The 14,595-nt window shown below is 45.7% G+C and overlaps 4 protein-coding genes across 4 annotated transcripts; 3 read left to right on the top strand and 1 right to left on the bottom strand.

Moving 5' to 3' along the window:
* The first annotated feature begins 149 nt into the window (after window positions 1–149).
* On the top strand, window positions 150–4,388 carry enkd1 (enkurin domain containing 1). Its single transcript, XM_084694581.1, has 8 exons — window positions 150–736; window positions 1,042–1,137; window positions 1,290–1,514; window positions 1,912–2,084; window positions 2,311–2,469; window positions 2,650–2,792; window positions 3,086–3,222; window positions 3,583–4,388. The coding sequence occupies exons 2-8, from the start codon at window positions 1,053–1,055 to the stop codon at window positions 3,741–3,743; spliced, it is 1,083 nt and encodes a 360-aa protein (XP_084550707.1). The 5' UTR covers window positions 150–736; window positions 1,042–1,052; the 3' UTR covers window positions 3,744–4,388.
* Window positions 4,389–4,539: 151 nt separating this feature from the next.
* polb (polymerase (DNA directed), beta) lies at window positions 4,540–8,741 on the top strand. The gene is made up of 14 exons (XM_084694582.1): window positions 4,540–4,747; window positions 5,176–5,233; window positions 5,345–5,411; window positions 5,548–5,622; window positions 5,719–5,777; window positions 5,862–5,911; window positions 6,016–6,067; window positions 6,151–6,205; window positions 6,302–6,374; window positions 6,648–6,718; window positions 6,818–6,904; window positions 6,994–7,064; window positions 7,328–7,467; window positions 7,740–8,741. The coding sequence occupies exons 1-14, from the start codon at window positions 4,687–4,689 to the stop codon at window positions 7,832–7,834; spliced, it is 1,014 nt and encodes a 337-aa protein (XP_084550708.1). The 5' UTR covers window positions 4,540–4,686; the 3' UTR covers window positions 7,835–8,741.
* Window positions 8,742–9,207: 466 nt separating this feature from the next.
* Window positions 9,208–11,100, top strand: dynll1 (dynein, light chain, LC8-type 1). Its single transcript, XM_084694586.1, has 3 exons — window positions 9,208–9,360; window positions 10,255–10,393; window positions 10,696–11,100. The coding sequence occupies exons 2-3, from the start codon at window positions 10,262–10,264 to the stop codon at window positions 10,831–10,833; spliced, it is 270 nt and encodes an 89-aa protein (XP_084550712.1). The 5' UTR covers window positions 9,208–9,360; window positions 10,255–10,261; the 3' UTR covers window positions 10,834–11,100.
* A 641-nt stretch (window positions 11,101–11,741) lies between these two features.
* rpl6 (ribosomal protein L6) lies at window positions 11,742–14,097 on the bottom strand. The gene is made up of 6 exons (XM_084694585.1): window positions 13,931–14,097; window positions 13,662–13,760; window positions 13,332–13,475; window positions 12,455–12,503; window positions 12,172–12,356; window positions 11,742–11,925 (listed from the first exon to the last, which is right to left on the bottom strand). The coding sequence occupies exons 1-6, from the start codon at window positions 14,075–14,077 to the stop codon at window positions 11,773–11,775; spliced, it is 777 nt and encodes a 258-aa protein (XP_084550711.1). The 5' UTR covers window positions 14,078–14,097; the 3' UTR covers window positions 11,742–11,772.
* Window positions 14,098–14,595: the final 498 nt, after the last annotated feature.

Below are 14,595 nucleotides of genomic sequence, written 5' to 3'. Positions count from 1 at the left end.
GGAAAGAGGCAAGGCATAAACAAACCGTTGAAACAAACAGAAGTTTCCTTTTTTGGGGGAATGTTTGTTATTTGCTATTGCTTCATTTCTTACCAAGAGGTGTTTTAAAATTGACACATCAGACTGGCTTGTCCTGCATCCAGGGGTGCTTTTTGGCAGTCCAAATGGTCATAAACTATGAGAGCGAGCGAGAGAGTATGCTCTACATCACTCTGATTCGTTGTATGGGAATATCCCATACAACGAATCACAGTCGGTCATTGGTATATAAGAGTGTCGGTTAAAAATACCCAAGTGTTGCTTATGTGACTATAAACACAGCAGACTGGACACTTCTGGCAGAACTGCTTTCAAGTATTATGTTTTAGCTAGCTTCACAGTAGGATGAGCTAATGGTTTGAAAATTGAATGTGTAGCTGGCCTACTTTGTAGCGATAGTTGTATGCAAAACTAATTGATTGAACTAAAGTAGCCTGGTCTGAACGTTGACGTTTCCTTTTAATCGTTTTCTTATGAAAAATTAGGAAACATATGTCCACGCTAGTTGTTCACTTGTCAGCGTAATGTCTGTAATGACAAGTTCAGAGCCTTTTTATCTGCTGTATGGGTCATCAGCGTTGCCATGGTGAGGAATTTGGCTTCAGTAGTGTTGACACTGCGTCATCAGTCTGCGTGTTGTTGACCAAGCAATCAACGTCAGTGGCTTAACAAGTGTCTTTCTTTTAAGATTTTACAGGTAAACTGAACGCACGGTCATGGATAATCGCTAATATCTGCATTTCGCTTTTTATATCATTACAACGTACTAAAAACACTATTTTCATGCTATCTCTGTCAACTCTGTTTGCTTAACTTAAATAGCCAGCGAACGATGGTTTACCTTAGCCTGCCATTAACGATAGCCTAGCTACTGTAGCTAGCCATGCTCACCAGAATCAAGTATTTCTGTTGCGTTTGAAAACTAGCTAGCTAGTTAGCTCATCAGATCTATATACATATAACAAGAGCATTCTGACTACTTCTTGATTCCTGTTCGTGAAGGTGCTTGAGTGATGTGTGAGGGACCGTCTATGATATCTGGGCCTATCCCCCCAGACCCCTCTCTGTTCCCTGAGTACTACAGGCGACCAGCCTCAGGTAAGATGTTACAGCATAACTTCTAACCTTCTACCTCAATTAATTTTCAGTGCTCATGCCCTTCATTGCTGAGTATTATTGGTCTGTGAAGTAGTCATTCATTCATAACGTTAACCTCACTCTCCCCCATCCTCACGTGTGTTCAACCAAAGCCAGGGGTCGCCTGGAGGGGAATGTTGAAGGGGGCCCTGGCCTGCTGTCTGGACCCCTGGCTCCAGACCCTGTCATGTACCCTGGCTTCTACAGTGCCCGTGCCCCTCGGGCCCCCCGCATCAGCCCCAACGCCACCCACATCCTGGAGAGGGGCCAGAAAGGTGTGGTAGGGGCCCTACTCAAACTGGATGGGATCTCTCTCAGCCCCAACCCTCCCAAACACAGTAAGGACAAACAGTACTTGCTTACAGGGTCCACACACCCTCCACATTATGACTTTTTCTCAAGTCACAGTTAAAGTTACTAACTCATATGTAGTAAGTGTGTAAGTGATGTGTGTTCAGTGTCAGTGACTCGTCCAGTTTTGCTTGTCAAACTTGATTTGCCTAAACTTGATCTGGGACAGCAATCCTTTTGCAGCCTTAACCAGGAAACTTACTCCATAAAATCATATACGCTAGGCCTACTTCATACTGAATCAGGTGTACTGTAGATAATCATTCTCATCTGGGTCCAGCCACTCACCCATCTCTGCAGGCTGTTTATTTAATATTGAATGCAGTTAGTATCTAAAGCAACATACAACATGCATACAACGTGCACCTGTGTTGTGTCCCTCAGAGCAGGTGCTCCGTGACTACGGGAAGGAGAACGTGCGCCGGCTCCGAGAGATCCAGAGGAGGTGCCGGGAACAGGAGGTCCAGAGGCAGCAGGCCCGCCCCGTGCCCGTTAAGGCCCTCTGGAGCTCCCCCAAGTACCAGGACGTTCCCTCCAGAGTCATGGCCCAGCTGCAGGTGAGGTGCCGTCCCGTGCGGGGCCCGGTGGAGATCAGCATCCGATCCACCGTCAGCAAGCATTCAACGTAGCACCCAGTCACTCTCGCACGGGTCTTTTTCGCGTAGACAGAGTAGCTGTTGACTGTTTGAGGCCACTTCTTGACCACTTGCTTCTAGAGGATTGTGAACGTTGTTATTCTTCACCGAAGTGCGGAAGATAAGGCTCCTCAATTTCTCCTCCTAGCAAGAGACCAGCCCTCCTGCCAGGCTGGAGTGTCAGAACTTCCTGAAAGCCCACTCCCACTGCGGCTCTGCTGGTCGCCCCCGACCACAGCAGGCCCCTTCACCCTCTCCATGTCCATCTCCTCGTCCCGCCTCACACAACAGCACCCACAGCCTGCAGGTGAGAGGATATTCTGTATCAGATGTGGGCAGAATAACATTCTGGGATTTTGGGAGGTTTAGGAACAAATGTAAGGTACAGTGATAACACTAAGCTTTCACGTCTAATATTGATTTGCATGTTTTTACGTTCACGATGAATTGACTTCTCTTCTGCCTTTTGTTGTTCGCGGTGCCCCAGTTGGAGGTGCGGGGTAGGACAGTGGACTTTGTGAGCCACAACGCCCGCGGGGCTAAGAAGACTGGACTGCGACGCTCCCAGTCTCTGACCAGCCTCAGCAACAAGCCTGTTCCCAGCGCTGTCAAGGGACAGGTCCCTCAGTAGTGAGTTCATCTCTGTTCAACACAAAATCACCCCTTTCCTACCCCTGTGTAGCACCAGTTTACAAGCACTGGGTGCTGAGATGTGTATATACCATCCATTTACCATGAACAGTGATGTTCTCTCTGAAATGTGCATATCATGTTTTTCTCCTTGCTCCCTCATTCACATACCCTCACTCTCTCTCTCTCTCACTCCCTCATTCTCACTCATTCACTCTCTCTCTCTCTCTCTCTCTCTCTCTCTCTCTCTCTCTCTCTCTCTCTCTCTCTCTCTCTCTCTCTCTCGCTCCCAGCCTAGAGGAGAGGAAGGAGCAGTGGAGGAGGGAAGCAGAGGAGAGGAGGAGGAACACCCCTGATCCCTCCGTCCCAGCTGGCCACACCCTGATTCCAGAGGGGGAGAGACAGGAGACTCTGCAGACCCTGAGAGACAGTACGTCTCTCCTCCTCCTCTCAGCGTGCCTACAGACTAGTCTTCCCATTAAGCTCCTTATCTTAGAAGGCACGTGTGATGCGCTCAAATGAACACTCGTCCTGATGCACGCTCTCTCTTTTGCTCCCTCTCTCCATCCCTCTCTCTGTCTTTCTGACTCTCTCTGTTCTCTATCTGTCTGTTTATTTCTCTTTTTCTATATCTTTCTCTCTTCCTCTCTCCTCCCACTCTCTTCTTCCCTCTCTCTTTCTCTCTCTCTCTCTCTCTCTCTCTCTCTCTCTTTCTCTCTCTCTCTCTCTCTCTCTCTCTCTCTCTCTATCTCTCTCTCTCTCTGTCTCCCTCTCTCTCTGTCCTTCCCAGCCCACAAGACTCTGGTAGCTGAGCTGCTCTCTCTCCCGGTGAGGGCTGACACCCTGAGCACTCGCTCGCGTCGTAGCCAGCTGGACCAGCAGCTCTCGGAGATAGAAGAGGCCATCAAGATCTTCTCCAGGGACAAGGTCTTCGTCAAGACCAACTCCTAACCTCCAGTGGCCAGGGGAAGATTCTGCCAGAGGAGAGAGGACTGAGGAGATGTCATGAAAGACTTGAAGGAACTGTGTTCTCTCGTTAGATAACTTTTATTTTCATAATGCGCTTACAAATGTTAGAAAAAATAATAATTCTGAATCTGAGTGAGCTTGTAAATAGTACAGACTCAAGAGCTGTTAGATGTGAATTGATTGAATGAAGTCATATTTTTTCCTCTTTGAGGTTAAGCAGGATTTCTTTGTATTTCATATTACTGATACTGAATGTATGACACAGTTTGATCCTCGATAGACTCTTGGGTGACAGACAATATACATTTTCTACTTTACAGTAGTCAGCTATTCTGTAGGAAGGTTTGTGGAATGGATATCAAATCAACTTTTTTCAACTGACTGGAATGTTACCCTGTATTTTCTTATAAATTGTGTTTGTAATGTCACTTGTGTGATATACTGCTGTTATTCTATTGAAACTACTGACTATAATGAATCTGTCATGCACAAATGTAGGATTTATTTTTGTGTGTTTTATAAAAAAAATGTTACTGGCCAGTATTTGTTTGGGGTGCTGTGGACCCTTGGACCATCTATTACAACATGGTTTTTGTTGTCTTTAGTTATTAATCCGTGGGTACATACAATATATATATATTATATATAGTATAAAGCAAATATATATATATATATATATATATATATACATATTTGCATATATATATATATATACATTTTAATACAAAACACATTAAACATCCTACTTGTGCTCCTCCATAGGCACGCCCCCAAGTTCTATGACGTGTGACGAATGCCCGGCTGCCCCCTCTGATCTCATTGTTCAGTAGCTCTAGGCTAACCGCTAGTTTAGCTAGCTAACAGATACTGCTGGTTCTTGTTAGTGAATTTGTGTGCAAGTACACATAAACACGACTATACAACGATGAGTAAAAGGAAAGCGCCACAGGAATCCCTAAATGAGGGAATTACAGACTTTCTTGTTGGTGAGTTATGGGCATCTGGCTATGGTAGCTCTAGCTGCTTTCAGTAGTCGAGAAGTGCAAGTTGGCTAGCTAGCTAGCTATCCTAGCTAAACAAGAGTCAGCGTAGCGAGCTGACCAGAACACAAAGACACTTCAAGCCTTTCTCAGGCTGATTGTGGTTTAAAGTTGGAATTTTTAAAGCTCCCTGTCATGTTAAGGTTCAATGACAGGCTCTGGATAAGTGTCTGCTAAGTGATTGAATGTTTATAATTTGGCATTGTAACCAAGCACCATGAGAGAGCTTATTAGCCTAAACCATAACCCCAAAACAAACAGCATGTGCTTCTGCACTACCCACTGACCGCAGTGAAATGCCATGCTTTTTAAAAAGCCACCTACAGTAGCACGCCACTGAATGTCCTTGCTCTCTGTGTCTGTGATTGTCCTAGAACTAGCCAACTATGAGAGAAATGTCAACAGAGCTGTCCACAAGTACAACGCATACAGGTAGGACGATAAATGTGCCGATTCATTGATACTAAGTGTTTACTTCTATTGCATGACTATTTTACCACGTAGATAAAGGGCTGAATGGTTGTACTATGTTATGTTCCACAGGAAAGCTGCATCTGTTATCTCAAAGTACCCCCAGAAGATTAAAAGTGGTACAGAGGCCAAGAAACTGGTTGGTGGAATATATCTTTCTGCATTTAATTGTAATGCAATAAGGAAGTACCACTCTCCAGTGTGAAGGCACAGAGTTTTAAAGTGTAAAAAAAAGTGCAAATAAATCACCTTACAAAATTTGCCTTTTTTCTCAGGACGGTGTCGGTGCTAAAATTGCAGAGAAGATTGATGAGTTTCTACAAACAGGCACACTCAGGAAACTGGACAAGGTGGGGGTCTGGGGAACGGTTTAACACAGCCCTTTATGTACTTGATGTATTTCCCCAAATTCCATCCTAAAAGACGTATCTGTGTTGTGTTTTTAGATTCGTAATGATGATACAAGTTCTTCCATCAACTTCCTTACCAGAGTGACTGGTATTGGGTATGTTCTCCTGCTCTACTGCACCTGAACACCTGGAATGTTGAAGATATTGTTTTCTAAATTGTATATTATCTATTCATCTAGACCTGCTGCAGCCAGGAAGTTCTTTGACGAGGGAGTCAAGACCCTGGAAGGTATGTTGAGATTGTTTCGATTTTTTTGAAACCTCACACTTCAGATGTAGTTGGACTGAAGACTTGAGTTCAAGGACTAATCAATACACTGCTGTATCTTTTAGACCTGAAGAACATTGAGCACAAGCTTAACCATCATCAGCAGATTGGGCTCAAGTAAGTGTGCTGGCTGTCCTATATACATAATACATACATAAAATGTGTGTAACCTGCATGACACTGTGTCCTGCTTCCCGCAGGTACTTTGAGGAGTTTGAAAAAAGAATTCCACGTGCAGAGATGCAGACGATGGAAGTGAGTGACTAAAGTATGGTCCGTTTGCACTGAAACATCTTGCATATCGTTGTGTTTACTTGAACCGTGTGTGTGTGTGTGTGTGCGCGCATGCAGGCGCTTATCCTGAAGGAACTGGAGAAGGTTGGCACCGACTACATCGGCACAATCTGTGGGAGTTACAGGAGAGGTGAGATGATGCAGTCAATGGTCAGGAAAGTGAAGGATCAGTGGGTGTGCATATTAATGCAGGCCCGGTAGCACTCCCTCTATGTAAACTTGCACGTCGCTGCACTGTTCTCTCAGGAGCTATGGATGATAACATCCGTGGGGAGAGTCATTCAAGGATGGGTTGCCATGCTGTATTATTGTTAGATCGGGGGGGCAATAGTAACAACATACCATTGTCTGAAATAATTCATGCTTTATGGTGATAACACCCATATTATTGTGTGTGTATCAGGTGCAGAGTCCAGTGGGGATATTGACATCCTCCTAACCCACCCAGATTATACTTCAGAATCTGAGAAGCAGGTATTTGTTCACCCCAAGCATGACCTCTGCACCACAACTCCAGTGCAGTGAACGGTCGTTGCATGGTCTCACACCTGCCTCCCCTTCTCTCTTCCCCAGGCCAAACTCCTCCATGACGTGGTGGACCACCTGGAGTCCATCGGGTTTGTGACCGACACCCTGTCCAAAGGGGACACCAAGTTCATGGTGAGGCCTGGCGGCGTTTAGAGAGGGGGTTGCTGGGTGTTGTTCGGTGTTCAATGGCGCTACGTCTGAGCTGGTCGCTGTGTCTCTAGGGGGTGTGCCAGCTGCAGCCGAGCGATGAAGAGGAGGAAGAAGAGTACCTTCACAGGCGCATTGACATCAGGTGACTGTGACAGCCGACCAGCCCCTCTCCTCTCAGCTCCTCATCTCTCAGGCTTGGTCCTTATTGAGCAGGGTGGTCAAAAGCATGGCAGGCTGTTTATGTTGCTGAAGATGTATTGTTTCAGTACAGAAATCCACACTAGTGTTATCAGACGCTTAAAGAATCTACATCCTGTTTTGAGTACAGGGTGAAGGAATATTAAGGAATATATGTAGTTATACATATGTGTCTCTTTTTCATATTTTTCGTCGGTTCTGCTCCAGGTTAATTCCTAAGGACCAGTACTACTGTGGCGTTCTGTATTTCACTGGGAGCGACATCTTCAACAAGAACATGCGAACCCATGCTCTGGAGAAGGGCTTCACCCTCAACGAGTACACCATCCGGCCACTGGGGGTCACTGGTGAGTCATGCACGCTGAGATCAAAGGTTAAACCTTGAGTTGTCCAGAGGAGCTTAGGACAGTGTGCGAGGGGTATGGAGGAAAGAAGTGTGTGTGTGTGTGTGTGTGTGTGTGTAGCACTGTGATTGCTGATGCAACTTTTTCATATGAGAGCATCTACTAACGATCACTGGGATGTACATTGACTCGTTACACTTTTGTAAAAGCACCTGAAAAATGACTACATTTCAAATGTCTTTTTTCTTGTCCTTGTGTATTGTCGCTCTGGCTAGGCATGGCAGGGGAGCCTCTGTTGGTGGACTGTGAGAAGGACATCTTTGACTACATCCAGTGGAAATACAAAGAGCCAAAAGAACGCAGTCAGTGAAGGGGCTGAGACACAAGCTGTTGTTCTCAAAACAATGATTCTGCGTCAAACAAGGCTGAAAAACGTGTGCACATTGTTGTTTTTGTTGTTTTGCTTTTTTAATGCTTTTTCTTGGTAAATCAGTGAATGAGTATTGATGAGACGTAGAAAATACAATATGGGTCAATGAGGAAAAGAAATATTGTCAAGGCAGAATTTTTACATTGTTTTACTTGTTCCATGATCATACATGACATCTATCATAGATGTCTATTTACATATATCATTTTCTGACAGATCACACAAACAAAAAAAGTTTATTTATTGGTGACTCTTTTGGTTTCAATCCAACTTAACATGAATAAGTGAATGAGTAGGAAAGGTGCTTAGTGCTGGTGTGTCTATCAGCAGCCTGTTTTGGCTGATTGCTTATTAAACTTGCTAGGCAACAGTGGTTGTAGCTTTGTTGACTACAGACACAACCAAGCCACCGGGCCATTGCACAGGGGTACCAGATATTTAGTTATGCTGTCACAGCTGTATACAGCATCCCTGTGATGGTTTTCCTCCAGACTGTCCATCAGGATTATATTTATTGTGCTTGAAAGATATTAGTCAGTTATTTGAAATGTAACTGCCCAACCCTTGATGTGGTTATTAATGACCTATATCTATTTCTGATGGCTTAGTCAGTCTAGATGTAATTTGTGTGTTCTTATATGGTGCTGCAGTATGCTAAGTTGGAACGTTGTTATTTTTATCTCTGTAGAGGTTAGCAATAGAAGAAATTCAACGTTGAGTTGATTCTTGCAAGCAGTGGAACAGTAACTTGGTAAATAGCATTTGTTATATTTCTTTTTTTTTGTCAAACGTGTTTGAATTGTGTATGGTGTGGATATGATAATAAATGTGAAATGTTGTCATTATAGTTTGAACTGTTAGCCTACTTGTTACTTGTACAGTATCACTGAAGGGGTGGGAACGTGCCTTTTCAGAAGCACCACATTTTCACTCAAATAAGGGCTACTCAGAATGTATAGTATGCTAAGATGGCTACGGTTAGCAGTGGTCAAAAGTGCCACTAATTGACATTTGAACCCAGGCCACCAAGTTGGGTCCTCAACCTGTATGGTGTGCACACGTATTACTTTTATATTATTTAATTTGGGCACAAATCTAGCCTACATGTCTGTCAAACCCCGTAAATATACTCTGAGTGTAGCCATGCTCTTATTCTGAAAGTGAATTCTAAAGGCAGATTCACGGTAATGTTTATACCCGTTGTCACGGCAACCAAGAACCTTTGTGAGCCGCAAAGCATGATGGTTTGAAATAAAATGCTGACAGAAATACCAGTGGAACCAGCAAAATTTGACCAATTGCTGAGATGCATGCGTTACTGTTAGCCAATAGGACGTAACTGCGATCGAGTGCTTAGTCAGTTACACACCCTCATCTTTCTTGTCAACCACTTTGCGGGAGTTGAAGCTGTGCTGTGACCAAGCGTTTCTGCAAAGTATACAACCAACCACCGTTGGGAATACCAGGTAAATTCGTCATAGCTAATCAACTTAATATTTTATTACAATTTGGCACGTGATTTAAGCTTCGAATTGAACATAGGTCGATTAAATGAACGGAGTTTAAACGCTAGGCATCTATGCCTTGGTCTGCATGGTTGTCCATCATTCATTTTTGCACGGAGCTAGTTAGATCTACTATAGTTAGCTCTAGCTAACTGGCTAACCAGTATTCATGTTTTTAGGAGTTTACTTGACATAATAACGTTGACATAATTACGTTGACTATCTAAGTTACTGCTAGCTATTTGTAAACATGTTGGAATTGTAACGTAACTAGAGCTAACCATCTATATTATAGGTAGCCTACCTCTATCTAAATAGTTAATTTGTAGGTCTTTAGATACTGGTAACATTAGTGAAGCTCATTAGTTAGCTACCTGAAGTAAGTTATAACAAAAGGTGGAACAAGTGAGACTAGTCCGATTTCTTAAGAGCCAGGCAGTAAGGCGCGCTCGTCACTCCCCCGACGAGATTTTCTGCTGAAAAGCAGTTGGAATCAGCAGCGGGCGGTATCCATAGAAACTACGCACAGAGCGGTAGTCAGCCTATTGTGGTTGAAAATGTTATGCAACATTGATAAATGATAGCTACATCAATGATATGCAGTGTGTCTGCCATTATGTAACTGGCACGAGTGCAAAACTGCTTGCTGTTGCTAAGCCTTGATCTAAGATGCTAAGCTTGACGTTTAGTGGGAACGCTGGCTTGAGTCGAGCTGCTTCACGAGTCCTTTCATCTCGCTGGCTTGGAGGCGCGATAATGCGGATTTGGATAGGATGGACTGGATTTTCAGCGGATCCTTTTCTTCCGTGTAGGCTACTGTTGGTAAAAGTAATTCTATGTGTTTTGGTCTCCCAGGGCAACCATGTCTGACAGAAAGGCGGTGATCAAAAATGCGGACATGTCCGAGGAGATGCAACAGGACGCCGTGGAGTGCGCCACGCAGGCTCTGGAGAAGTACAACATCGAGAAGGACATAGCTGCATACATCAAGAAGGTACACACCTGCCCATCATAACTGTAGATCACAATAGCCATCAGATTTTTGGCATGTTTCTAACATACCCGCCTGTGATGGTAATCAGAGCCAAGCAGGACTACTGCCTCACCTACTGTACTTATCGCATTGCATGACTGTTTAATGGAAAGCATGAGGAAGGTTAGGCCTATTTCCCAGTCTTTGGCTTCCATCTTTAAAGGAGCCATTAGCACTGATTACCCCTCCTTCAAAACGGTAATTGGTGACTGCCCAACTCTCATCTGTGTTAATTCCTACATGTGTGTTTGTGCCTCTCCCAGGAGTTTGACAAGAAGTACAACCCTACTTGGCACTGCATCGTTGGGAGGAACTTCGGCAGCTACGTGACTCACGAGACCAAGCATTTCATCTACTTCTACCTGGGCCAGGTAGCCATTCTGCTCTTCAAGTCAGGCTAAGGGGCCCTGCGCCTTGCCCCCATCAACTGACCATTAAACAGTGACTGACTGGACAGAAAGGCTCTATCATTCCTGGCCAACGGGCTCTGCCCTCTTCTGTGCTGCTTTAAACTTTGTTCCCCCTTTGTTTATGGAAAAAAAACTACAAAAAAACATGGCCATGTGAAACAAATGAAATCACTTGTATTTATTTTTGTTTTTCTATCACATTAGATTTGATGTCTCAGATTTCTTTTTTGTAATTAAAGCAATGTTTTTGGCTGGGTATACCTTTTGAGTAATTTGTTTCAGGTGTTCATGCTACCTTGTTGACACTGGTAATGTAAGACTGTATGAAAGCAGCTTTAGACTGTAGCTCTCTGGACCAGCTCTGATGGTTGCGTAACCAGGGTATGTTCTACCTGGAGCAGTAATATGGGCCATCATGCTACTGAAATAGAATTTCTACCCACTCCAGTCACACAGGCTCAGGTGATGGGGTTGGAATAGGAAAATCACAAGAGGCTTGTTTATGCTAATGTGGCATCCATGAATTGGACATAGCCTTGGACTAGGCAACAAAAGGGCTCAGATTGTAAAGATTTCAGACCTGCAGGAACATGCTGACAAATGACATGCCAGACCTGGAAACCACCATACTGTCCAGGTTTTGTACAACCTTGTCTATAAATAAGACTGCACTACAATGAATGAAAACACTTCAGTCCTCCAGCAGAGGTAGCTAAAAATATCAATGGAACCAAGAGTGATTTAATTAGAATGTTGGCAGGCCAACATTGACCATTTTGAAAATAAAATTTCTCGGCCTTCTCAGTTATTTATAAACCATTGGAGCATTCGTCACCTCTACACCCACATTGGGTACGCAAAATAACATTGACGCTAACAAAAGCCAGTGGCACGGGGCATAGGTCTGTGGTACTCTTTATTACAACACGTTTAGAAAACCAGCTTGTGAGGGTACACGCCGTTGGACAGGCAGAAGGATGAACGCAGGTAGCCCTTGAGCTGGGGGACCTTCTTGATGAGGGGCAGCAGCTGGGAGTCCACAGCCTTCTGGTCCTCCTTCCTCTGCTCTGTCAGCTGGTAACTCTGGGGGGAGGAGGAGAGGGGAACAGGTTAACACCATGCCAACTCCACTCACTTCCTGGAGGGCATCAACACAAGGCTGGAGGGATCACATCAACAGCTTTAGATGTTTCTTTTCTCACATTTAACAGGAGAATGGATTTAATACCCGATCACAATAGCATAGGAAACAATTAACTACCACTTGTTAAATTTGTGACTACCCCTAATTTGGAAGGCATCTGTTGTGGAGCGGGGCGACTACTGTACCTCCTTCTCTGTGTCGAAGATCTCGCCCTCCTGGTGGCGTGGTCTCCTCAGCCTCTTCTTCTTGAAGTAGGCGTCTGACAGGGTCTTGGGGATCTTCATGGTGGAGATGTCAACCTTGGTCGCCGTGGCGATGACGAACTTCTGGTGCGCCCTGCGCAGGGGGACGCGGTTCAGGGCGAGAGGGCCTGGGGGAGAGGAAGGGTACGGAAGGACTTGTGAGATCAGAACACCCAACATTGACTTAGAGCCGTATTGTGTTGCAAACAGGGGCAGGTTCTCTCACCAGTGACGAGCATCAGACCGCTGGAGAGCTGCTTCAGGAACACCACGCGCTAAGGGGAGCAAGCACACCAGTCAGTCCTTCAGGTCCACCGTCTCATCTCATCCTCGCCTAAACAGCTGCTGCCCAAGTACCATCCAAATCTACTAACTAGGACTGCTAAAAAACACCTGAAGATCTAGCTAAATTTACATCTGACCAGCCAATGAAAACCAACCCTCAATAATAAATGTCATGGACAAAAACAAGGGCAGTAACATTTAATAAGACATAATGGGACCACCAATTTACATAATAAATGTGCCGTTTCACAAAATTACACGCTCCCAATTCAATAGCATGAGTGTCCTCTGCCTATCAAGCAGCCCTTGACGTTTGCCACCCTGCAGGGCCTGGGCTGAGCGTGCGCGTCTGTGTGGGTGCACTGCTGTGTGCTGGCTCCTCTGCCTGCCTGCCTGCCTGCCCCCGCACTGGGCTCAGGGAACAGTCGTTTGTGTGTGGGATGGGGGGGAGAGGGAATCGGATTCCGACTGTGGAGGTGTCGTTTAATGAGTGTGAACGTGCGTGGGAGCACGCCGTCGTGAGGGTGAAGCCACAGCATTATGGGAAGTCACCGGCTCCACTACAGGAGATGGGGCGCGTGGGGGTCAGGCGCGGCTGTTGTAGGCACACCCGTCAAACCCACTTCAGGCATACACAGGCTGACCCCGGGGGAAATGACTCACCCGCATGTGCTGGAAGATATGCTGGAAGTGTGTGTGTGTGTGTGTGTGGTGTCCGTGCCTGTGTTGGGAGTGGTGCGTGTGTGTCCATGCCTTTGAACGGAACAGCTCACGCATGTGTGTGGGACAGCGTGTATATGTGTGTGGTTGGCGCTCACCTTCCCACGGTGGCGTCCGGTGAGCAGGACGAGCACGGTGCCAGGAGTGATGCTGGCGCGCAGCTTCCTCTTGTGCTGGCTGAAGGGCTTCTTGCCGTGGCTCTTCAGCTTGCGGGGCACGTCCTCTGTGGGGTAGTAACGGGGCTGGTGGGAGGGGGGGACGGGTACACGTCAGAAACCACCCCAGCAGCCATGTCCACCAGCAAGACAAGACCGCGGAAACCAAACACCGTCTTACAGGGAACGTCCCAATGACGGCCTCCACAGGTTCAGCCAGGAATATACAAGGCAGAGCAGTGCTCTGACACCTGTTGGGGAAGAGGGACTCACCATCTTGCGCAGCTTGACGACGCGAGTGCCTCCATTCTTGTCTCCTCCTACAGTCTTGGTGACTGTAGCGGGTGCCTTCACCTTCAACTTCTTCTCAATCTAAAAAGACAACAACAAAAAGTTTCAAACCACCTCAGACCATGCATGCCACAAATGTATAAGCCACATCCATAGCTTGAAATGTTTCATCTAGGGACAAAGCTTGCGGGCCCCATGCTGAAAAGTCGGCGGTTCAAATGCCTCCAGCTCATCCTGGGCCGGGGTCTCACCTTGGTTGTGGTGGTCTTGGTCTTCCTCTTGTACATGGCTCTGCGAGCGTACATGGCGGAACGGGAGTAGCGGCCGATGCCCCTGGCCAGAACCGGGTTCCGGCTCCCGTGTTTCCTGACAGCCTTCTTTTTATCTCCCTCGGCCATCTGAAGACAGGTAAAACACATTCGGAGTCAGGACGCTATGATCCCGAATACTTTGCTACTACTGGCTTGCTAGCTAAGTAGCTGCGCAACACCAGCATGCCAGTAAGTGATGCACAATAAGGCTTTGAATCGCACCTAAGAAAATCATTTTCATGGTGGTTTGTGAACATTAACAAATTGTAGGCGTTAACCAAAACTGAAAAACCGGCATGGGTCACTGTCAGGTAAATGCATGCATAAATTGCGGCATTACAGATGCTAACTAGCAGGCTAGCACCTTACAAACTTGAATTATGTTCCGGTCAGCCGGCTATGCTCGGTGAAGTCTAGAAATACCTTTATTATTACGTCCGTTACGTGCCTCAGAAATACAGTAGAACACTAACACAATTTTCAGGATTCAAACAGATACGTAACCCAAAGACAGGCAATAGGGCTTTACAACGCGTCCATCAAGCTATCATATTATCACAGGCCAAGCCTAAACATTAGGTAATATATTTAAGTTTTTGTCCATG

The sequence above is a fragment of the Hypomesus nipponensis genome, chromosome 28 (genome assembly GCF_054491055.1).
Source record: "Hypomesus nipponensis isolate SF chromosome 28, ASM5449105v1, whole genome shotgun sequence".
NCBI classification, from domain to species: Eukaryota; Metazoa; Chordata; class Actinopteri; order Osmeriformes; family Osmeridae; genus Hypomesus; species Hypomesus nipponensis.
Note: the sequence above shows the minus strand (reverse complement) of the source record. Positions and strands in the feature narration are given on the sequence as shown.